At 37.2% G+C, this 24,072-nt stretch overlaps 1 protein-coding gene and 1 non-coding gene across 3 annotated transcripts in view; one reads left to right on the top strand and one right to left on the bottom strand.

The window, feature by feature from the left end:
* SIMC1 (SUMO interacting motifs containing 1) overlaps window positions 1–24,072 on the bottom strand; it is a 78,410-nt gene that overhangs the window by 28,745 nt on the left and 25,593 nt on the right. The window contains exons 2-6 of one of the 2 annotated variants that reach the window (XM_069473903.1): window positions 14,932–15,856; window positions 14,345–14,784; window positions 11,058–11,290; window positions 10,211–10,280; window positions 1,306–1,460 (exon numbers count right to left, since the gene is read on the bottom strand). In XM_069473903.1, coding sequence (XP_069330004.1) covers window positions 1,306–1,460; window positions 10,211–10,280; window positions 11,058–11,290; window positions 14,345–14,784; window positions 14,932–15,856 — 1,823 coding nt within the window. The remainder of the gene's footprint in view (window positions 1–1,305; window positions 1,461–10,210; window positions 10,281–11,057; window positions 11,291–14,344; window positions 14,785–14,931; window positions 15,857–24,072) is intronic. The other variant, XM_069473904.1, reaches the window with a different exon arrangement.
* On the top strand, window positions 17,922–17,983 carry LOC138388922 (U7 small nuclear RNA). Its single transcript, XR_011234377.1, has one exon. It is a non-coding gene; the product is annotated as a U7 small nuclear RNA (small nuclear RNA).

Here is a 24,072-nt window from a genome sequence, read left to right as displayed (position 1 = left end):
TCTCATTATTTAAATTACTATTTTTCACTTTAAAACCAACTGTCCTGTGTTCTTTGTAGATTCTCTACTTACTGATTTTTCTACTCCTATAATTATTAACATTTAAACTTTAGGTAAAACGCCACATATAGGAATATGGATATGGGCATGCAAACTAATGGGGCAAAAACTGACCAATGCCCAAAACACAATGAAACTTCTTCCTTTTTTAATGGAAGAGTTATGATAGTCAATATCCCACACTGGCCTGTGAAAAATATTCTCAACAAACATATAAGAACATGTGGGAAAGTAAAAAAGAGTGGAAGAGCTTCAAGACTGCTCTAAACAAAGAGATGCTGTTACACTGTTCTAGTGAGAACCATTTCCAAAAAAGCGAGGAGTGTTCAGAGGCTCCTCAACCTACAATGGGGTTATATTGTGATAAACCCATCATAAGTTGAAAATACATTTAATACACCTAACCTACTGAACACCATAACTTAGCCTAGCCTACCTTACATGTGCTCAAAATACTTACAATAGCCTACAGTTGGGCAAAATCATCTAATACAAAGCCTATTTTATAATAAAGTGCTGACTTTTTGGTGACTACTGCATGTAATTCATTGAATACTGCACTGAAAGTGAAAGACAGAATGGTTGCATGGGTACCTGATGTACAGTCTCTACTGAATGCGTACTGCTTTTGCACCAATATAAAATTGAAAAATTTTAAGTCAAACCTTTTTAAGTCAGGGACCATCTGTAGATCCAAGAGAAAAATTCCAGCCTGAGATCCCCATCCTAGAAATCATTCCCCACCCCCTTGGTATAAACATATAGTAGTTCCACACTCTGAAGCTTCCAGAAACTCTGACCCTAATTCTTGGAAGAAAGAACACATGCTTACTATCTATTGTACCTTACTGTCAGCCACATGACCTATTGCCATAATATTACTTTTCATAAACTAGTATTGACAAATGAGATTTATACTGAGTTTTCAGGGGGATGGAAATAAATCTAGGTTAATAAAAGCCACAAAAGTTTTACACACGTTTCCCCCTTAGATCTCACAAGGTTGTTTGGACAATACTTAAATAGACCAAAGGAAGTCAATGGTATTGAAACAAAAATCACTCAAGCTATGGTACCTGCCATATTGTTGGTGCAGAGAGGGTTTCTTTTTTGATTTTAATAATTATCCTTGTTATACTACCTAGTGACTAGAAAACCTTGTCCACCTGATATTCTCTAGCCTTCAGCAGCTGCCCACCTATACCTACTACCTCTTGTCACCCCAGGGCTCAGGTGGCTGGTTACCTGACATTGTGGGGCTGCTTGTCACAAGACAGCACAGTGTTTGCAATGGATTGCTGCAGGTGCTGCCGTTGCCTCCTCAGGATCTGCTGGAAGTCATCTTCAAGGGTCTGTACTACATAACGCAGAAAAAGGACTCGCCCAGGCAGAGTCTGTCCCTGTGGGAAAATGAATGTGAAGTCAGTCTTTTCACTCTCCTGGATGACAGTAAGCACGGGGCACTCTTAAATACTAAGTCCAAGAGAAGGCCACGAGTCAACAAATGTGTCTGTACCTAAAATAGAGGGTCCTGGGAGAGAGCAGGTAGTCTAGGTCATTACAAAAGAGGACAAATAGGGCAACTGCTAAAAGAATGATATCCTATAAGGTCTGAGAAACCATTTTTTTTTTTTTTGGTTTCTAAGGATTAAAAATAATTTACTTACTCAAAAGATTAGGTATCTTTTAGGAAATTAGAATTTCCTAACAGCTAAGATGTAACCGGAGGTCTGCTGGAGTCTCTAGGATTATAGAACTTTTGATCTAGAGACAGCCATGGGAAGTCAGTCTCTCTCAATGAACCTATAAACCTTAGGATAAACCCAAAACTTAGTAGAACAGAGAGAGAAATTGGTTCTTTAATGACTCTGCTGAGCTGCTGGATCAAACAACCATGATGTCCACCTTACTGCTGAACTCCAGTAATGTGAGCTGATACATGTCCTTATTGTTGAGGTAAGTCTGAGTTGGGTATTCTGTTACAGGTGAAACAATCCTAATTGACACAGGTAAAGAGGATGGGCTTTGGTGGAACTCAGATCTTACGTTTTTGTTGTTGTTTGTTTTAAACCTGGCTCCATCCCTCATTTAATTTCTCTTACTTAACTCCTCTGAATCTCATGGGGATAATTCTGATCTTACCAAAGTTAGACCTTACCTGTTACATAGCTGGCAGGCATGCACAATTTGTTGGTTTCCCTTTACTAGAAGATAAGCGCTGGGAGCTCAGGAGCTCAGGTTTTGAAACTTCACAGAATAGGAAGGCACCAAACTGTTTCTGGACTATGTGGGAACTTTCAAACTCCAGGGGGTAGGTATATTTTCTGGGAACATAAACTCATGGACCAAGATATGGTTCAGTCAGCAGGAAACATATAACCATTCCAAGCACATACCATTTCTTTCTTTTTTGGGGGGAGGTGACACTAAGAATCACATAGTATTTGTCCCTTAGAGAACCGGCACATTTCACTTAGCATAGTGTCCTAAAGGATCATGCTACAGGGCCATGTTGTAGCATGTGACAGGATTTCTTTCCTTTTTAACACAGAATTAATATTCCATTGCATGAATATACCATATTTTATTAATCCATTCATCTGACTATGGATATATGGGTTGCTTCTACTTCTTGGCTGTTGTGAATAATGCTGCTATGAACAAGGGTATGTAAATATCTTTGAGAAGTTGCTTTCAATTTGTTTGCATATATACCCAGAAGTGGGATTGTTGGATCATATGGTAATTCTACTGAGGAACTGCCACACTGTTTTTCATAGCAGTTATACTATTAATACTTGACATTCCCATCAAGAGTGCACAAGGGTTCCAATTTCTCTACATCCTTGGCAACATTTATTTTCTGTTTTTGCTTTTTTGCTTTTTTTTTTTTGAGGTGGGGTCTCACTTTGTCACCCAGGCTAGAGTGCAGTAGTGTCACCATAGCTCACTGGAACCTCAAACTCCTGGGCTCAAATGATCCTCTTGTCTCAGCCTCCAGAACAGCTGGGACTACAGGCGTGCACCACCACACCCGGCTAATTTTTCTGGTTTTTTTTTTTTTTTTTTTTTTTTGTAGAGACAAGGTCTCTTTCTTGCTCAGGCTAGTCTCAAACTCCTGAGCTCAAGCAATCCTCCTGCCTTGGCCTCCAGAGTGCTAGGATTACAGGAGTAAGCCACTGCCCCCAGCCTGCATCGTGGTTTTGATTTGAGTATTTTTTCAGATGTTTATTGGCCATTTGTATATCATATTTGGAGAAATATCTATATAAGTCCTCTGCCTTTTTATAAATTGGGTTATTTGTTGTTGAGTTTTAGGAATTCTTTATATAATCTGGATATTAACCCTTATCAGATATATGGTTTACAAATATTTTCTCCTGTTCCATAGGTTGCCTTTTCATTCTTGATTGTTTTACTCTATTTTTCTATTTTTTATTTTTATTGTTTCACACTATTGATGCATAGAAGTTTCAAAGTTTGATGTTGTGCCATTTGTCTATTTTTGTTTTCATTGTCTGTGTTTCTGGTGTCCTATTTAAGAAATCAATGCTAAAGCCAATGTCATGAAGCTTTCCCTCATGCTTTCTTCTAAGTTTACTAGGTTTCGATCTTATATTCAGATCTTAAATCCATTTTGAGTTAAATTTTGTATATGGTGTGAGATAAGGGTCCAACTTCATTCTTTTGCATGGAGATATCCAGTTTTCCCAAACCACTTGAAGAGACTGTATTTTTGCCATTGAGTGACCTTGGTACCATTATTGAAGATCGTGTTGCCATATATGCAAATGTTTATTTCTGGGCTCTCTATTCTATTCCATATGTCTATATTTCTACCTTTATGGTTGTTCCACACTATTTTCATTACTGTAGCTTTATAATATACTTTACAGTCAAGAAGTATGAAAATTTCAACTTTGTTCTTTTTTTCCCAAGATTTTTTTTGGCTATTTGGTGTCCCTTGCAAGACATCAACTTTTGTAAAATGAAAAGTTGGTTTCCCTTGGGATTCAATACGAATTTTGGGATAGATTTATCTATTTCTGTGAAAAATGCCATGGGGATTTTGATAGGGATTGTGTTGGATCTGTAGATCACTTTGGGTAGTGTTGACATCTTAACAACATAAGTCTCCCATCCCATGAATATGGGATGTTTTACCATTTATTGGCATCTAATTTCTTTTAACAATGTTTTGTAGTTTTAAGTGTACACGTCTTTCACTTCCTTAGTTAGGTTTATTCCTAAGTATTTTATTCTTTTTGGTGATACAGTAAATCAAATTGTTTTTTTAATTTCCTTTTCAAATTTTTCATTGTTTACAATAACGCAACTGAGTTTTGTGAGTTGATTCTTTATCCTGCCACTTTGCTGAATTTGCTTATTAGTTCATTTACTAGTATTTTTGTGGAGTTTTTGGATTTTCTTATCTACATATAAGATCATGGATGCCTTTTATTATTATTATTTTTTCTTGCCTAATTGCTCTGTATAGGACAATACCATGTTGAACAGAAGTGGTGAAAGCAGGCATGTTTATCTTGTTCCTGATCTTAGAGGAAAAGCTTTCAGTCTTTCTCCACTGAGTATGATGTTAGCTGTGGGCTTTTCATATATGGCCTTTATTATATCGAGGTGCTTTTCTTCTATTTCTAGTTTTGATGTTTTTATCATGAAAGGGTGTTGAATTTTGTCAAATGTGTTTTCTGCATCAGATGAGATAATCATGTGGTTTTTGTCCTTCATTCTGTTAATGTCGCATATTACACTGATTTTCATATGTTGAACCATTTTTGCATTTCAGAAATAAATCTCACTTGTTCATGGTGTACAGTAGGCCCTCTGTATCTGTAGGTTTCACATCCATGGATTCAACCAATTATGATTTGAAAATATTAGAAAAAATATTTGCATCTTTACGGACTTTTAAAATCATTATTCCCTAAACAATGCAGTATACGATTATTTACATTGTATTAGGTATTATAAGTAATCTAGAGATGATTTAAAGTATACAAGGGAATATTCATAGGTTACATGCAAACACTATGTCATTTTATAAAAGGGACTTGAATACCTGTGAATTTTAGTATCTAAGGGAAGTCCTGAAACCAGTTTCCTATGAATAACAAGGGATATTCCTTTCATGTGCTGTTGAATTCAGCTTTAGTTTTTGAGGATTTCTACATCAATATTTACCAGGTATATTGGTCTGTAGTTTTCTTATAGTTTCTTTGTTTGCTTTTGTTATCAGGGTAATACTGGCCTCACCAGAAGAGTTAAGGCATGTTCCCTTCTCTTCAATTGTTTATAAGAGTTTGAGAAGGACTGATATTCTTTATATGTTTGTTAGAATTCTCCAGTGAAGTGATCTGGACCTGGCTTTCTCATCTTGGGAGTTTTTGATTACTGATTCAATCTCCTTACCAGTTATTGGTCTGCTCAGATTTTCTATTTCTTCATAAGGCAATCATGGTAGGTTGCGTGTTTCTAGGAATTAATCCATTAATTCTAGGTTATCCAATTTATTGGTATACAATTGTTCATAGTGTTCTTTTATAATCCTTTTTATTTCTGTGGCATCAGTTGTAATGTACTCTCTATTTCTGCTCTAATCTTTACTATTTTTTCCCTCTGTTAATTTTGGGTTCAGTTTCTTCTTTTTCTACTTTCTTGAGGTATAAAGTTAGGCTGTTGGTTTGAGATGTTTCTTCCTTTTTAAATGTAAGCATTTATAGCTATAACTTCCCCCTTAGCACTGCTTTACTGCATCCGTAAGCTTCGTATTTTCATTTGTCTTAAGGTATTTTTTAATTTCCCATGTGATTTCTTCTCTGACCCATTGGTTATGAGTGTCTTGATTAGTTTCCACACATTTGTGAATTTTCTAGTTATCATTCTGCTACTGATATTCTAGTTTCATCCCATTGTGATTGGAATAGATACTTGGTATAACATCAATCTTTTTATATCTTCTAAGTCTTATTTTCTGGCCCAACATGTGGTCTTTCTGGAGAAAGTTCCATGTATACTTAAGAATTCATTTTCTGCTGTTGTTGGGTGAAATGTTCTGTGTATGTCTATGTTCAAGTGGCCTATAGAGTATTGTTCGAGTCCTCTATTTCCTTATTGATCTTCTGTATGGTTGTTTTATTCATTATTGAAAATAGGGTATTGAAATCCACTATTGTTGTGTTGCTGTCTATTTCTCCTTTCAATTGTCAATGTTTGCTGAATATTTAGGGGGTCTGATGTTTAATACACATGTATCTATAATTGTTACACTTTTTCGGTAAATTGACTCTTTTGTCATTATATAATGTTCTTCTTTGTTTCCTGTAAGTTTTTGACTTAAAGTCTTTTTGTCTAATATTAGTATAGCCACTACTTCTCTCTTTTGGTTATCATTTGCAAGGAATACCTTTTCCCATCTTTTCACTTTCAGCATATGTATAATAATTCTTGAGTCTCTTGTAGATGGCCTATAGTTGGATTCTCGTTTTTACTCCATTCAATTTATTTTTTGATTGGGAAGTTTAATCTTTTTACATTTACAATAATTACTGATAGGGAAGGAGTTACTATTGCCATTTTAATTGTTTTCTGTATGTCTTATAGCTTTTTTGTCTCTCCTTTCCTTTTTTACTGCCTTCCTTGGTATTTCATTGATGTTTTTTGTAGTAACACACTTTGATTTCTTTGTCATTTCCTTTTGTGTATAAGCTATAGATATTTTAATTATGGGTACCACAGCAAGTATATAAAATATCTTAAAGTTTAACAACCTAGTTTAACCTGATAACAACTTAACTTCAATTGCGGGATAGAGTATTCTTGGCTAATTGCTTTTTTCTTTCCTCACTTTGAATATATCATCCCACTCCCTTCTGTTCTGCAAAGCTTCTGCTAAGAATCCACTGATAATCTTATAGAAACACCCTTGTATAAGTTATTTTTCTCTTGCTGTTTTAAGATTCTTTGTTTTCAATTTTTTAAAACTTTTTTTTTTTTTTTGTAGAGATGGGATCTCTTTATGTTGCCCAGGCTGGTGTCAAACTCCTGGCTTCAAGTGATCCTCCTGCTTTGGCCTCCCAAAGTAATGGGATTACAGGCACGAGCCAATGCACCTGGCCCGGTCTTTGATTTTGATGATTATAACATGTCTTGGTGTGAGTTTCTTTGAGTTTATCCTAGTTGGAGTTATTGAACTTCATTAATTTGTATGTCCATTTCTTTCCTCGGATTTGGGAAGTTTTTGGCCATTATTTCCTCAAATAAACTCTCTGCCCTTCTCTCTCTCTCTCTCTCTCTCTCTTCTCCTTCTGGGAATCCCATAAAGTGTATATTCGTTTGCTTGATGGGATCCCACAAGTTCCTTAGGCTTTGTTCAATTTTTTTCATTTTTTTACTTTTTGCTCCTGTATATCAATGATTTCAAATGATCTATCTTGAAATTCACTGAATTTTTCTTTGGCCTGATCAAGTCTGTTGTTGAATCTCCTAATAAATTTTTCAATTCATTTATTGTATTTTTTTCAGCTCTAGAATTTCTGTTTGGCCTTTCTTATAGTTGCTATCTTTTTTAAAAAAAAAATTCTCATTTTGTTCATGCATCATTTTCATGATTCCATTTTAGTTGTCTGTGTTCTCTTTTATCTCCTTGACTATCTTTAAAACAGTTGTTTTAAATTCTTTGTCAGGAAGTTCTGAGATCTGTAAGTTCTGTAAGATCATTTGGATTTTGTTTTTGGAGTTTTATTTGTTTTTATTTCTCTTTTTGTTTCTTTTGGGTTGGTTTCTGGAGCTTTATTTCTTTAATTGGGCCAAGTTTTCTGGTTTTTTGTTTGTTTGTTTTTGCATGTCTTGTGATCATTTGTTGAGATTTAACCACTTGAAAAAATAATCACCTTTCCTAGTCTTTACAGACTAGGTTTGTGTAAGGGAAGACCTTCACCAATCTGCCTGGCTAGAGGTTCTGGACCTCAGACTTTTTCTGGTGTTGTGTTTGCTCTGGACTTGTGAACGTACCTTTAATTGTCTTAACTCCTCCAGTGGCTTGTCCCTGTTTCTTTTAAGGAACCCACAATCTAATCTCTTGCTCCCCTTGCTATTTGCCTATGAAACTACAGACTCTCTGCAGTTCTAACGTATTGCAGTGTTCACCTGTTTCCAGCAGTTTCCAAACTATGCCACTGTTCCCATCAGTGCTCCAAGTCTGACAAGACAGAAGCCAGTCTCTCAGGCAGCCTCCAGATAAGCTAGTGCACTGGATGCATGGTCCATTCTTTTATTTCTGTCCCAAGTGAGGAGCTAGGGCATGGGAGGTTTTTTCTTGGTTGTGTCATGCTATGCTGGGTAGGGGGAGGGACTTGGTTATGCAATAAATGTCATAAACTTTTCTGCCACTTTTAATAGAGCACTTTCTTGGTTATGCATTGGCCTGGGCATTGTATCTCCTTAACTTATCTCTAGAATTCTCACAGATATTCTGGTCCATATATTGTTAACTCAGTGTCTCCATGGGGTAACAAGGGTCTGGAGCTTCCTAGTCCCCCATCTTGCTGATGTCTCTCAGATCATTCTTACTCAAGGTCTTCTGTTCTTTCACTCCAATCTGCTCCCTAGGTCTGCTATTCATTGTAATCTTGGGACTTCTCTTCAATACTCTCCTGAATTAAATCTGGTATTCCCTGGATCTGATGCCTCCCTATTTTTTGATTACTCCCTCATTCCTTTGATGCACTCCCGCAGCTAACTTCCTAAGAAATAGGGTATGGAGATGTATTTTCAAATTCCTGTATATCTGGAAATGTTTTTATTCTACCCTCACACTTAACAGTTTGGCTGAATAAAGAATTCTAAGTTGAAAATCTTTTGTTTTATCCAACTGCTTTAGGGTTAGCAGACAAAAAGCTGGCAATTAAGCTTGGAGATAACTAAAGTTCAGAATGTGGAAGACTTTATTCCTGGAGTACCAACTGTACACTAGCTGTCTTTGTTTATTTCAGATGGTGCATTCAATTTCTTTAGACAATGAATCCTCTGACTTTTTGCCTGAAGGGTATCACTTGTCTACTGATTTTTCTGTGCTCAAGAATGAAGAGGTTGATAGTTTCATCCACAGACTTTCAATAAAAATCCATTTATAGCCCATATCTGACTTCCACCCTCTACTATATATTATGTTTCTGAGTCCAAAACCTCTCTGGTGCTCTAAAGGGAAGATTTCCTCCATCCTTGGCTACAGCCTCTTCTACATGTATTCTAGTCTGTACCTTTTTCTGTCCGGCTTCATTAGCCATCATTCTTACATTTTCTTTAGGTCTTCCAAATCTTCATTCAAATCTACTGTCCTTCCTCTTATTTTTATAGCCATGGATTTATAACTTTCTCTATTCATTTACTATTTTTTTTTTGTTTGTTTGTTTTTCAGCTCATTAAGGGGGTACAAAAGATCAGGCTATATACATTGCCCATGTCTCCCCATCCCCCCGAGTCTGAGCTTCAATTGTGTCCATTCCCTAGACAGTGCACACCACACTCATCAAGTAGGTGTGCACTCCTCCCCTCCCCCCACCCTATCCCCCCCAGTCAGAACTTCAATCGTGTCCATTCCCCAGGCAGTGCGCATTGCACTCATCAAGTAGGTATACACCCATCCCTTCCACCCAGCCCCGACCTCTGTCCGATACCCAATTGGTGTTAATCCCAAATGTGCACTCAGGGAAACCAGTTTCCTGGTGAGTACATGTGGTGCTTATTTTTCCATTCTTGGGATACTTCACTTAATAGAATGGGTTCCAGCTCTCTCCAGGAGAACCAAAGAGATGCCATATCGCCATTATTTCTAATAGCTGAGTAATATTCCATGGTATACATATACCACATTTTGCTAATCCATTCATGAATCGATGGGCATTTGGGTTGTTTCCACTACTATTGTTTTTAATGGGATCTCATAGAAGGAGAGGGGTAAATGAATGTACTTAATCTTGAATAGGGAGATGGCAACATCAACAGGAATTTTTTGGCAGCGATAGGAGTATCAGGAGGAAATATGGCATAGACTTTATTACCAGATTTGCTATCACTTTTCTTTATAGTTAAAACCTCTGCAGAAGATACATCCTCATAATTGTTGTGTTACCTCTTCCTCCATGACATAGGTGAGCAGTTTCCAGTCCCACTCCACTGTCTTGGCATTGGCTGGATGTAGCCTGAAAGTTAAGTGACATCAATTAGAATTCTGGAGAATTTAGTGGAAGAAGGGATAGGATCTGGAAGATCATAGAAGGAAGAAGTTTTCTCTAACCTCAGTGCTCTTGCCCACCCTCTGGTACCATATCATGTCAATCTGAGGGTAACAGAACTTCATTGTTTTTGCTACCCAGTATCTACTCCCCTTTTGGGGAAACATTAGTATTCCAATATTGTCTTCAAGAAACCAACTCTTTATTACTTTTAGCAAACTGGCTTTACCTACCAGAATTCCAGGATAAAGCATGTGACTTATTGAGCCAATCATGATATTCTACTCCTCAATTCACAGTGATTGGATCAAAGATGGGCTAATGTCTCCTGTTAGGTCAATTAAATCCTATAAGACTCAATTTCAAACTCTTTTGTGACTATAAGGGAAGTAGATTCTCTCTCCCACTGGGAGTGTTATAAAAGCCTGAGGCTGGGAGGGCTAACATGTGGAGCCTGAAACGGCACCAAAGCAAAGCTGGAAAATGAACCCTGGTAACCATTTTTTGCATACTGAATCATGTCACATCTTATTCCTAGGTTTCCAGTAAATGAGTAAACTCTCTTTTACAAGCTATTAAAACCAATTTGTATTGGATTTCTTGTCACTTACAATCCAAATAACACTAATATACTTAGTTACCCTCCCTAATGGGTAGCTGAATAAAGCTTAGGCAAGAGAAAGCTGGGCCCTGAGTCCAGGTTCCCTAGAAGTTTTGCCAACAGCCAGCTGTTATGATTCATACTGTTGAATTTTCATGAGAAGCATGTAGGCTTCCTTTAGGACATCCACAGTCTCAGAGCCACTGAGCAGGATTTTCTGGATGATGTGAGCCACAATTTCTCTGGGTGGGTAATGCTGGGGTGACACAAAGTCCATCAAAAACTGCACGGTCCCCAAGGGAAAATTTTCTTCAATGGTGTTTGTCACCATTCTTAGTCTTCGATGAGGGATGGGTTCTAATTTTTGACCTTTGTTCTGTAGAGATAAAAAGAAGGAAATTAGGATAGGTTTCTATAGCACATAAAAACAAGAGGTTCTAGAATAGGCTGAAGACAGCAGTCTTCCATGCATTTAAAATGTTTCATAATTAAAAAAAGGTCTTAACTAAAAAAAATTTTAATGACATGGGAAAAGCTTATATAAAGTTAAAAAATAATTCAAAATTCTACATATAACATGATTTCATCTATGAAACATAGCATCTAGAAAGAAAAATATAAAAGAGTTAAGAGCTAGCCTAGGTTGATTTGGGGGTAAGGGTAACAAGAGATTTAGGGGTAGTTATAATGCTCTATCAGATACTAAAATAGATAAGAAATAAGTTTCAAATTCATTTTGTTAGGAGACGTTCTCATTTTGGTTTTTTTTTTTTAAGACAACAGTAAATATTAAGTCACCTTCTTCTGAAAAATATGTACATAAAGACTGGAAGAGAATATATGAAGTGATTTTCTACTATGTGGGTAGTGGAATTAGGGATGGATTTTCCCTATATATGTTCTTTTGTATTTTTTAATTTTTTCACAATAGGCACGTATTACTTTTATAATTAGAAGGAAAAAAACATTAAAAAGTTTGCTTGATATAGGAATATAACAACAGCAATAACAATTTTGAATACTTAATTTATCCTCATTTAGTTCTTACACAACCCTTAGAAATACATATTATTATTACTATTTTATAGAGAAAGAAACTGAGATCTAGAGAGTAAGCATTTGTCATGCAACAAATGGCAGAGCTGGTTTCAAACATAGGTGGCATAACTCCAGAGCCATCCTCTTGACTCCTACTCTCTATAAACAAAAAAAACAATAAATATATATGTTAAAAATTCTAATTATTAAAAAATTAAAATGCCTATGTATAAAAAGGCAACTGCAAAGGAAACACACCAAATTATTCACAATAATAAATGCTGTCCGATAGTACCAAGGGTATATCATAAAAAAATATATATATTTAATATATATATCAAAAGATGTTTTATAATAAACAAGCACTATTTTTAAAATCAGAAAATAAGTATTAATTTAAAAATAGCTCACTAAACAAAGATCTTACAGCGTGCATTAATAGAGTAAAACAATGATGGCTAGAATTGTCCTTCCAGAAAATCTTCTGGAGGAAAAAAAGACCAGTTAGCTTTCCTTATGTCTCAAATTACCTGCAAGTTCCCCCTGAGCTCACTGATGAGAGAGACCATGACTATATATGGCATGTAGTGAGAATTAAGAGCTAAGGAAGACAAGAGAAGAACAAAAATTTGCTTTGATGATTGGTTTTACGTGTGATACACTTTATAATCTTGAACCTATATTATTAATTTTTTGCCTACAAATAGGGACATCTACAAACAGAGAAATGCTTATAAATTATTTTGATGTCCATACCCTTAAAGGGAACAATATTTATAGAGTACGGCCATAGGCCCTGAAAGGTAGCTATGTGTTTTATGTGTTTACCTTTAAGTCTAACAACTCTATGATATGAGCATTATGACTCTTATTTTAGAGTTAAAAAAAGACTCAGAAGAGTTAAGGCCAATGGCAGGTAAGTGGCAGTGGTGAGGGCTAGCTGAAGAAGTTCTGGGTGAAAAATGACCAATATTTATTTACATTTTCCAATATTTATTAAAAACCCAAAAGAAATCATAGGAAAGACAGAAAAGGTTTACAGATGTATTGTAGGTGGTTGAGGTTCTTTAAGGTGGTAAGAAATAAAGAAGAAAAATCCACTTTGTGTAGCCTCATTGCCAACTCATAATCCAAGCTATGTGTACACAGAAAGGGGACAGCTTCTCTGTTGTGCCACACCTACAAAGTACCACAGCCTTGACTATGGAAAACTGATAAACTCTCAAGTCCCCCAAGAGTGCTCTTGATGATGGACAGATGTGTCACCAACTTGAGGCAAACCCACAGGAAAAAAGAGAATGAGCTAGTGGTCGGGTGGAGAGAGAAGACATAATAATACATATTAGAAGACATAACAATTAAGACAAGATGAAAAAAGTCATTCTCCAAGGCCAAATCAATGTGAATGTCTGGCACCTGCTAAGATGGATGACTGCTTAAACAAAGAGAGTGTACCTTTTGACTTCTTGAACTACTTCAAGCCAATCTTCTTAATATGGGGGATGTGGTGTAGATAACAACAAAAAGTCTCATATTGTGGGACTTGGATACAATTTTTTGTTTTTAAAGACAGGGTCTCACTCTGTCACTGAGGCTGGAGTGCAGTGGCATGATCATAGCTCACTGCAACCTCAAATTCCTGGGCTCAGGTGATCCTCAGCCTCCAAAGTGGCTAGGACTATAAGCACACACCACCATACCCAGCTAATTAAAATAATTTTTTTTTTTAGAGATGGGGTCTCACTGTGTTGCCCAGGCTAGTCTCGAGTTGCTGGCCTCAAGTGATCCTCCCATTCTGGGGCCTCCCAAAATGCTGGGATTACAGGTGAGCCACTGCTCCTAGCCACAATTTTTTTTCTTACATATCTAGTTTAGTTCTCATAGATCAATGGAGACCAATGGGAAGTAGAATACCCATTAAAGTCTTAAAATTGAATTTCCTCCCCAAAATCAGAGAGTAGTAATTTTGGAGGCACTGAAGTAACAAAGAGTAGTATCATTTCTGTGATATGGGAGCATTGGGAAAGTAAAGGGATAGGAGCTGAAGAAGACAAGAATTTTAATATGATCTATGATGAGTCAGACACCCTGGCACTTTACATATATTATCTCATTTAATGACCCTGGAGGTATGTTTTTACCTTCATTTTACATATGGGAAAGCTAAGGCTCAGAAAGGCAAAATAACTTACACAGTGCCAGTTTTTAAGTATGCGGCTAAAATCTGAACCCAGATCTGACTCTACACTGCATGGTCTTCACTAGTGGGAGAAAGATAAACATTTCATTTATACTTGGCTTCTCCTTTCATGTATGTACTCCAATCATCCTGACCTTATCCTAGGCCTATAGATAGGACACTTAATCCTTAGGGGAAGATACATTAGCTCACCTCTCTTGTATCTTTATCTGGTATTAGTGTCTGGAAGAAGAGGTGATGAACCGGCGGTCGCAGGAAGTACTTCAGCCTATGCAGGCATGGTCTGTTGTACAGCCCACCTTGTGGTGTCCGTGCTTGTATCTGGGCAGGCCCGGGGTTGGCTGGCTCTGACAGTGATATCTCTTTTCTGGCTGGGGTTTCCATGACAGAGAGCCAAGGAACTTTCTCTAAGGAAGTTTCAGACTGTGGAGATTGTGGGCTGGGAGAGCAGCTCAGAGAGGATGGATCTGAGATATCCATAGGAGTGTTTCTATTCTGTACATCATTCTGGGGAGAGTCAGGCCTGTCTCTTGGTAATTGAGGCATGTCTCCAGGTGAGTGTGGCATGTCCTCTGATGAGCGTGGCATGTCTCCTGACAAATGTAGCATGTCTCCAGGTGAATGTAGCATGTCTCCCAGTAAGTATGGCACATCTCCTGGTGACAGTGGCATATCACCTAGTGACTGTGGCATGTTTCCTGGTGACTGTGCCATGTTCACTGGTGACTGTGGCACATCACCTGATGACTGTGGCATATCTCTTGGTGACTGCGGCACACTGCCTGGTGACTGAGGTGCATCTCCTGGAGACTGTGGCATATCACCTGGTGACTGCAGCATGTTTCCCGGTGACTGTGGCATGTCTTGCAGGTGTGCCACATCTTGTGGGTATAATGTGTTTTGAGGTGGGCCTGGTACATTTCGAGGTAGGCCCAGAGAGTCTTGAGGTGGGTTTGGTAAGTGTTGAGGATGCCATAATGTGTCTTGAGGTGTGGCTGGCATATTCTGCTGAGGGCATGGCACATCTTGAGGAGGGCATGACACTTCTTGAGGTGGATGAAGCAAAGCTTGCAGTTGGCACTGTATAGTTTGTGATGGGCATGACAAGGCTCGTGGTGGACATGAGGAGGCTCGTGGTGGACATGGAGAGGCTCTCAGTGGACATGGCAAGGCTCGTAGTGGGCATGGCAAGGCTTGTAGTGGGCAAGGCACATCTTGCTGTGGACATGGCAAGGGTGCCCTTTGATTGCTGCTGCTACCATTATTGCTTGCTGGGGAGAGGGAGCTAACATCTGAAGACAGCTGTAACCTTGCCAAGAAGTTGAGGTCACCTTTGAATGTGGTTGTGCTACAATTTGGCTCCGCTGGATAAACAGAGTCCCCACTTATGGATGTAGGGGGTTGGGGACCTTCATATGTATTTTCTTCCAACAAGTCCAAATCCACAGGATCACTGTTAATGATTCTCTGTGCCGCAGGTCGCGAGCTCCTGTCCACTCGCCCTTCCATCATCTCTTTGCCAGAGAGGCTGGGACATGTCTGAAGACTGGTTGGCTCCTTCTGGGAAGGAGTGACAGGTTCTAAAGTCAAATCAAGAGTGGCAATAGGTCTACTTTCTTCTTCAGTTCTTGTCAGGTCAATCACACAGAGTCCACCGCGATCCTTTGCCCTTGGTCTGGTTTCTCTAGTTAAGTCAATAAAGTCCTGTTGAAGGATTGTGAGAAGAGAAGAGGTCAAGTAGGGAGTCTCAGCTTTATCTAAGGAGACTTAAGTTTTAGCTTTTAAGCATGAACATTATTTTACCATTTCACTTCACTGATAATTTAAACATCTTGTATAACATGGTATATTTCCTTTGGTCAACATTTTGGTATTATCAAATCTGTCAATTTCTATACCTTCTTAAATTATCCAAGTGCCACATGCACATGGGAGCATAGTGGAAAATTTTTTCCGGTCTAAGGAGGAAAGGGAAGTAGTAGGAGATATTCCAACCTTAAGTCACAAAGTACAAACCAAACTTTGTCTACACCAGGATAATCTACAACAAAAGCTAAACAAGAAGTGAAGCTAATATAAGAGAATCTATGTGCTAAGAACGTGTTGGGTGCCTTCACATGCTATCTTTAATTTTCACAAGACTACAAAGTAGGCATTATCATCTCCACTACACAGATGGGGAAACTAGAGTTCAGAGGGATTAGGTTATTTGCTCAGTGGCAGAGATACACCTTCAAACCCAGATCTGTGTCCTTTCCCTGCTAGGGCCTAGGAATATACATCTTCATTCAATATGTAATCAGCCTAACAACAAATACAGAAGATAACACAATAAGAGTTATAAAACCAATAGTGTAAGTCTGAGCCCTAACAAGATTAATTAATGGAAAGCTTTCTATCTCTACTTCCATTCCTCAACAAATTGATCAGGCAGTTCACAAAGCCTGATGATATAGTATAGAGGTAATGTAATCAACCTCTGTGCCATGAGCCTCGAACAATGTTGTTCTACTTTCCAGGTGACTTCTCACCTGGTTGAGTGTCATTGCTATGGGTATGTGAGGGCCCTGGGGCTGGCAATACTATTGCTGCTACGACACTACTTCTCTCAACAGATGGTTACTACTGTCACTAGCACCAAAGCAGGGCACAGGACTTTGGGTGGGTCAAGTGAGAAGCTGGCATGTATCTCATCGTGAAACAGGATTTTTCCAGGTGAACAGGACTGTTTGGTGAAATCTAATACCTCAATCCTAGGAAGCAGCCATATAATATCACTGCCTTTGGTGGCTCTCAATGGCTAGCCGAACTGAACATAAATACCTGAAAGGTCACTCAAGGTCTGAAAATGGAAATGCATTTTTATTTCATTTTCCAATTGTCCACTGCTAGTATAAATACTACTGACATATATATTAACCCTGTATCCTGCAAACTTGTTAAGTTCACATAGTAGTTTGGGTAAAATTTTTTCATAGATTCCCTAGGGTTTTCTATATAAACAATTATGTTGTCTGCAAATAAAGTCTTACTTCTTCCTTTCCAATGTGTATGCCTTTCCTTTTTCTTTCTTTCTTTTCTTTCTTTCTTTTTTTTTTTTTTTTTTGCCTTATTGCAATTGCTAAGGCACCCAGTATAATTCTGAATAGAAGGGCTGAGAGCAGACGTTCTTGCTTTGTTCTTCAACTTAGAAGAAAGAATTTCAGACTTTCATCATTAAGTATAATGTTAGCTGTGGGGTTTTCATAAACGTCCTTTATCAGTTTGAGGAAGTTCCCTTCTTTTTCTAGTTTACTTTGAGTTTTAATTGGGAATAGTTGTTAAATTTTGTCAAATGCTTTTTCTGCATCTGTTGAGATGACCATAATTTTCTTCCTTTGTCCTATTCATGCCAGAATTTACACTAATTGATTTTCTTTCTCTCTGTTTTTTCCCCTAGAGAGAGGGTCTTACTCAGTTGCCCAGGCTGGAGTGCAGTGCTGTGACCACAGCTCACTGCAACCTTGACCTCCTGGGCTCAAGCAATCCTCCCTGAGCCTCCTGAGTAGCTGGGACTAACTACAGCTGTGCGTCAGTGAGCCTGGCTAATTTTTTTTTTTTTTTTTACTTTTAATTTCTTGTAGAGAACAGTCTCACTACGTTGCCCAGGCTGGTTTCAAACTCCTGACCTCAAGTGATCCTACCACCTTGGCCTCCCAAAGTGGTGGGATTATAAGCGTGAGCCACTGTACCCCATCTAATTGATTTTCTAATGTTAAATTCACCTTGCAAGTGTTACAGCTCTTTTAGAATTTGTCTAGCAGGTTTTCTGGTCCTCACCAGAAGACCATGCCCCTTGAAAAAAAATTCACCTTGCAATCCTGGGAATACTTTAACTTGGTTATGATGTATTATTCTTTTTCTACATCGTTGGGCTTTAATGAATTAGTATTTTGTCAAGAATTCATGAGGGATATTAGTTTGTAGTTTTCTATTCTTGTAATTTCTTTTTTCTGGTGCTGCTATAAGAGTAAAACTGGCCTATAAAATGACTCAAGAACTATTCCCACCTTTTCTATTTAGGTTGTGTTGGCATGTTACTTTCTTGAATGTTTGATAGAATTCACCAGTGAAGCTATTTGCACCTGAAATTAGCTTTGTAGAAAAGTTACAAATTAAATTTACAAATTCAATTTCTTTAGTAGATATATGGCTATTACAATTTTTCTATTCCTTCTTGTGTTAGTTTTGTGACTTTTGTTTTTCCAGGAATTTGTTCATTTAAATTACCAAATTTATTGGCATAAAATTGTACATAACAGTTCCTTATCATCTTTTAAATTCTATACTCTGCATATAATTCTTTATTCCCAATTCCTGTTTTTATTCTCAATATTGGTAACTTATATCCTTTGTATTTTTTGTCCCTGATCAGTGTAGCTAATCAATTTTATTGACCTTTTCAGAGAACTAGATCTTTTGTCTGTTTTGTATTTCATTTATTTCTGTTATCTTTACTATTTTCTTCCTTCTGTTTACTTTGGATTTAAATTGCCCTTCTTTTCCTAGCTTCCTAATGTGGAAGCTTAGATCATTGATTTTTAAAGATTTTAGACCTTTTTCTTTTCTAACATTACCTTTTTTTTTTGACACAGAGTCACTGCAACCTCCAACTCCTGGGTTCACGTTATTCCTGCCTCAGCCTCCAAAGTAGCTGGGACTACAGGTGTGTAAGACCATGTCTAGCTATTTTCTTTTTGTAGAGATAAGGTCTCACTCTTCTCAGGCTGGTCTTGAACTCCTGGCCTCAAGCAATCCTCCTGCCTCAGCCTCCCAAAGTGCTAGGATTATAGGTGTGAGCCACCATGCCTGGCCCTAACATTAGCTTTTAAAGCTGAACATTTCACTGTAAGTACTACTTTGTCTTCATTCCACAGTTTTTAATATGTAGTCATTTTATTATCATGGAGTTTAAATTTAGTTTCATTCTGTTCAGAAAACATACTCTATAAGATATTAATCTTTTGAAATACACCAAAATTTGTTTTATGTCCTAACATAAGACCTGTACCTTCGTGAATCTTCCTGGTGTACTTGGGGGAAAAAAGAGTATTCTATGGTCATTGGTTAGAGTTCTGTAAATAACAATTAGGTAATGGTGGTTGTATTTTTCAGGATCTTTGGTTTCTTTAGTTTTTTGGGGGGATTTAATTGTACTACCAATTACTGAGAGACTGTATTAAAGTGTCCAACTATGATTATGGCTTTCACTATTTTCTCCTTGAGTTTTTCCTTCAGGTACTTTGAAACTGTTTATTAGATGTATATACACTTATAATTGTTATATCTTGCTAATGTATTAACCCTTTTATCATTATGAAGGATCCTTCTTAGTCTCTATCAATCCTTCTTGTATTGATGTCTATGTTTTCTGGTATTAATAGAGCCACCCCACATTTCTTACACATACTATTTGCATGGTGTATTTCTTTCTATCATTTTATTCTCTGCATTTGTGTCTATTTAAAGTGCATCTCAAAGATAGCACATAGTTAGTTCCTGGTTTTTTGTTTGGGAGTGGGGTCTGGTCTGACAATCTTTGCCTTTTGATTACAATTTTTGGTCCACTTACACTTAATTATTAACATGTTTGCTTTTAAATATACAATTATACCATCTGTTTCCTATTTGTCCTGTTTGGTGTTCCCCTGTTCTTCCTATCTCCATTTATGCTAATCACATATTTTTTGGCATTCTATTTTAAATCATCTATTGGTTTTCTAGCTACACCTTTTTATTATATTTGTAGTGGTTGTTCTTGGGATTACTTTATGTAAATTCAACTTATTACAATGTACTTAGAAAAATATTAAATTACTTAAAGTAAAAATATAGGAACCTTACAAAATATTCCATTTACCCTGCACCTCACACTGTATTTTTGTTGTCATATGTATTATACTGGTAAACATTTTGAATTCCTTAATATGGTATTACAATATTTATTTTCAACAGTTACTTGTCTTTTAAAGAAATTAAGAAATAGCAAAAAACTGTTATTTTCTTTCTACACACATATTTACAGTCTGGTGCTGCTCTTCATTCCTTTGTATAAATCCAAATATCCATTTGGTATCATTTCCCTTCAGCCTAAATTTCTTGTAGTATAGGTCTACTAGAGAAAAATTCTCTCAATCTGTATTTACCGTAAAATGTCTTCATTTTGCCCATATTTTTGAAGGATATTTTTGCCCTAATATATAATTCTTAGCTGAAAGGTTTCTTTCTTCCATCACTTGAATATCAGTCCAACATCTTTTGGCCTCCATAGTTTATGATAAGAAGTTAGCTGTTAATTGCATTGTTGCTCCCTCTATGTAACATATTATTTTTCTTTAGACAGTCAAGAAGTGGTTTTCTATGTTTACCTTGCTTTGAGTATGTTGTACTTCCTGGATCTCTTAGTTTTTTTTCCAACAAGTTTGCAAAAATTCCAGCCATTATTTCTTCAAAAATTTTCTATAACCTACTGCTGCCCCTCCTTCTAAGACTCTAATTACACATATTATGAATTGCTTGATATTGCAGTGCATATCTCTGAGGTTCTATTCAATTTTATTCCATATTTTCCTTCCTCTCCTGAAATTGAGTGATTTCTATTGATCTATCTTGAACTTCACTATTTCCCTTGCCAATCTGCTTTCTTTCCCAATCTTCTGTTGAACCCATTTAGTTTTTTCTTTATTAGAACTTTTGCCTTTTACTTAATTTCTTTAGTGTCTTTTTTAAATTTCAAAATGTGGGGGTACAAAAGATAAGGTTACATATATTGCCTTTGCAGTAAGTCATAGCTATAAGCATGCACATCCACAGAGAGTGTGTACTGCACCCATTAGGTGTGAATTTACCCATCCCCTCCTCTCCACCTCCTGCCCAACACCTGATGAATGTTACTTGCATATGTGCACATAAGTGTTGATCAACTAGTACCAATTTAATAGTAAGTACATGTGGTGCTTGTTTTTCCATTCTTGTGGTACTTCACTTAGAAGAACAGTCTCCAGAGCACCATCCAGGATAATACAAGAGCTGTTAGTTCACCATTGTCTTTTGTGGCTGAGTAGTACTCCATGGTATACATATACCACATTTTATTAATCCACTCATGGACTGATGGGCACTTGAATTGTTTCCACATCTTTTCAATTGTGAATTGTGCTGCTGTAAACATTTGAGTGCAGATGTCTTTTTTATAGAATGACTTTTTCCCTTTGGGTAAATACCTAGTAGTGGGATTGCTGGATTAAACGGTACTTTTAGTTCTTTGAAGTATCTCCATATTACTTTCCGTAGAGGTTGTACTAGTTTGCAGTCCCACCAGCAGTGTAAGAGTGTTCCTATTTCTCCTCATCCGCACCAACATTTGTTGTTTTGGGACTTTTTGATAAAAGCCATTGTCACTGGAGTTACATGATATCTAAGTGTGGTTTTGATTTGCAATTCCCTAATGATTAGAGATGTTCAGCATTTTTCATGTTTCTTGGCTATTAGTCTATTTTCTTTTGAAAAGTTTCTGTTCATGTCCTTTGCTCACTTTTCAATGGGGTTGTTTGATTTTTTCTTACTGATTTTCCAGAGTTCCATATAGATTCTAGTTATTAGCCCTTTATTGGATGTGTAGCATGTGAATATTTTCTCCCATTCTGCAGGTTGTCTATTTGCTCTCATGATAGTTTCTCTGGTTGTGCAGAAGCTTTTTAATTTGATCAGGCCCCATTTATTTATTTTTGTTGTTGCTGTGATTGCTTTTGGGGTCTTCTTCATAAATTCTTTGCCTAGGCTGATGTCTATAAGAGTTTTTCCAACATTTTCTTCTAGAATTCTTATGGTTTCATACCTTGGGTTTAAGTTGCTTATCCATCGTGGTTGATTTTTGAGAGGTGCTGATCCTGTTTCAGTCTTCTACACGTGGCTATCCAATTTTGCCCAGCACCACTTATTAAATAGAGATTCTTTTCCCCAGTGTACATTCTTGTCTGCTTTGTCAAAAATAAGATGGCTATAGAAAGATGGTTTTATGTCTTGGTTTTCAGTACTGTTACATTGGTCTATGTCTCTATTCTTGGGCCAGTTCCATGCTGTTTTGGTTACTATAGCCTTGTAGTATGGCTTCAAGGCTGGTAAATTGATGCCTCCCAATTTGTTCTTTTTGCTTAGGGTTGCTTTGTCTATATGCATGGGGTCTTTTTCTTTGTTTTTCTAGATCTTCCATATAGTTCTTTTATCAATTTCATTTAGTTCTACTCTGATCTTGGTTATTTCTTTTTTTCTGCTGGGTTTGGATTGGTTTGCTCATCCTTTTCCAGATCTTGAAACGATTCATTAGATTGTTAATTTGTGATCTCTCTGTCTTTTGGATGTAGGTATTTATGACTATGAATATTCCTCTGAGGACTGCTTTAGCTGTATTCCACAGATTTTGATAACTTGTGTCCCCGTTATCATTTAGTTCAAAGAATCTTTTGATTTCCATCTTAATTTCCTCCTTGACCTACCAATCATTCAGCAGTAGGTTCTTTAGTTTCTATGACTTTGTGTAGAGATGAGCATTTTTGTTTGAGTTGATTTCTAATTTTATACCACTGTAGTCTGAGAAGATGCATGGTATAATTTCCATATTTGTTGAGACACGTTTTATGGCCTAGGATGTGATCAATCTTAGAGAATGTCCTGTGAGTTGATGAGAAGAATGTATATTTGGTGGTTTTTGGGGTAGAATGTTCTGTAAATGTCTGTTAGGGCCATTGTTCTAGAGTTCTATTTAAGTTCCTTGTTTCTTTGTTTATTTTCTGTTTGGAGGATCTGTACCATTCTGTCAGTGGGGCGTTTAAGTCTCCAGCTCTTACGGTGCTGTCTATCTTTTCATTTAGATCAAGTAGGATTTGCGTTATGAATCTGGGTGCTCCTGTGTTAGGTCAATAAATATTTATGATTGTTATGTCTTCTTGTTGAATTGTTCTCTTTACTATTATATAATGACCATCTTTGTCTTTCATTACTTTTGTTGATTTGAAGTCTAAGTTATCTGATATGAGAACTGCTACGCCAGCTTTCTTTTGGTTTCTATTTGCATGGAATATTTTTTCCATCCCTTCACCTTGAGTCCAGGTGAGCCCTTATGGGTTAGATGTGTTTCCCAAAGACAGCAGATACCTGGCCTGTGTATATTTATCCATTCGGCCAGCTTATGTCTCTTCAGTGGGCAGTTCAAGCTATTCACATTTATTGAAAGAATTGATAAGTGGGGTGGATTTCTGTACATCCTGTCGAGTTGAACTTTGTTGCTTTGTTTTCTCTCTTGAGCCATTGTGGTATCTGCTCTTCAACCTTTAGCTTTTGGATAATTTTATCTTGGTAAGTGTTTATTGTGCTGATTTGTGAATAATGCAGTACTGAAGCCTTCATGCAGAGCAGGTCTTGCCTTGATGAATTCCTTCAGTGTTTGCTTGTCTGAGAAAGACTTTATTTCCCTTTCATATATGAAACTTAGCTTTGCAGGATATAGAATTCTAGGCTGGGCATTATTCTGTTTGAGAAGACTGAGGATGGGGCCCCAATCCTTTCTGGCTTGTAGAGTATCAGCTGAGAAGTCTGCAGTGAGTCTGATGGATTTTCCTTTGTAAGTCATCTGCTGCTTTTGCTCTACAGCTTGTAGGAGTGCCTCTTTTGTATTTATTTTGGCCCGTCTGATGACTATGTGTCATGGTGTCTTCCTCTTTGTGATCAATCTCCCAGGGGTCCTATAAGCTTCTTGTACCTGGATATCGAGATTTCTAGCAAGGCAAGGGAAATTTTCCTCAATTATTCCCTCAAATAGTTTATCCAACCGTTGAGTATTTCCTTCTTCACCTTCAGGGATGCCTATGATTCTTATGTTAGGC

The sequence above is a fragment of the Eulemur rufifrons genome, chromosome 7 (assembly GCF_041146395.1).
Source record: "Eulemur rufifrons isolate Redbay chromosome 7, OSU_ERuf_1, whole genome shotgun sequence".
In the NCBI taxonomy this organism is placed as follows: domain Eukaryota; kingdom Metazoa; phylum Chordata; class Mammalia; order Primates; family Lemuridae; genus Eulemur; species Eulemur rufifrons.
This window is presented reverse-complemented; position numbering and strand designations above follow the sequence as displayed.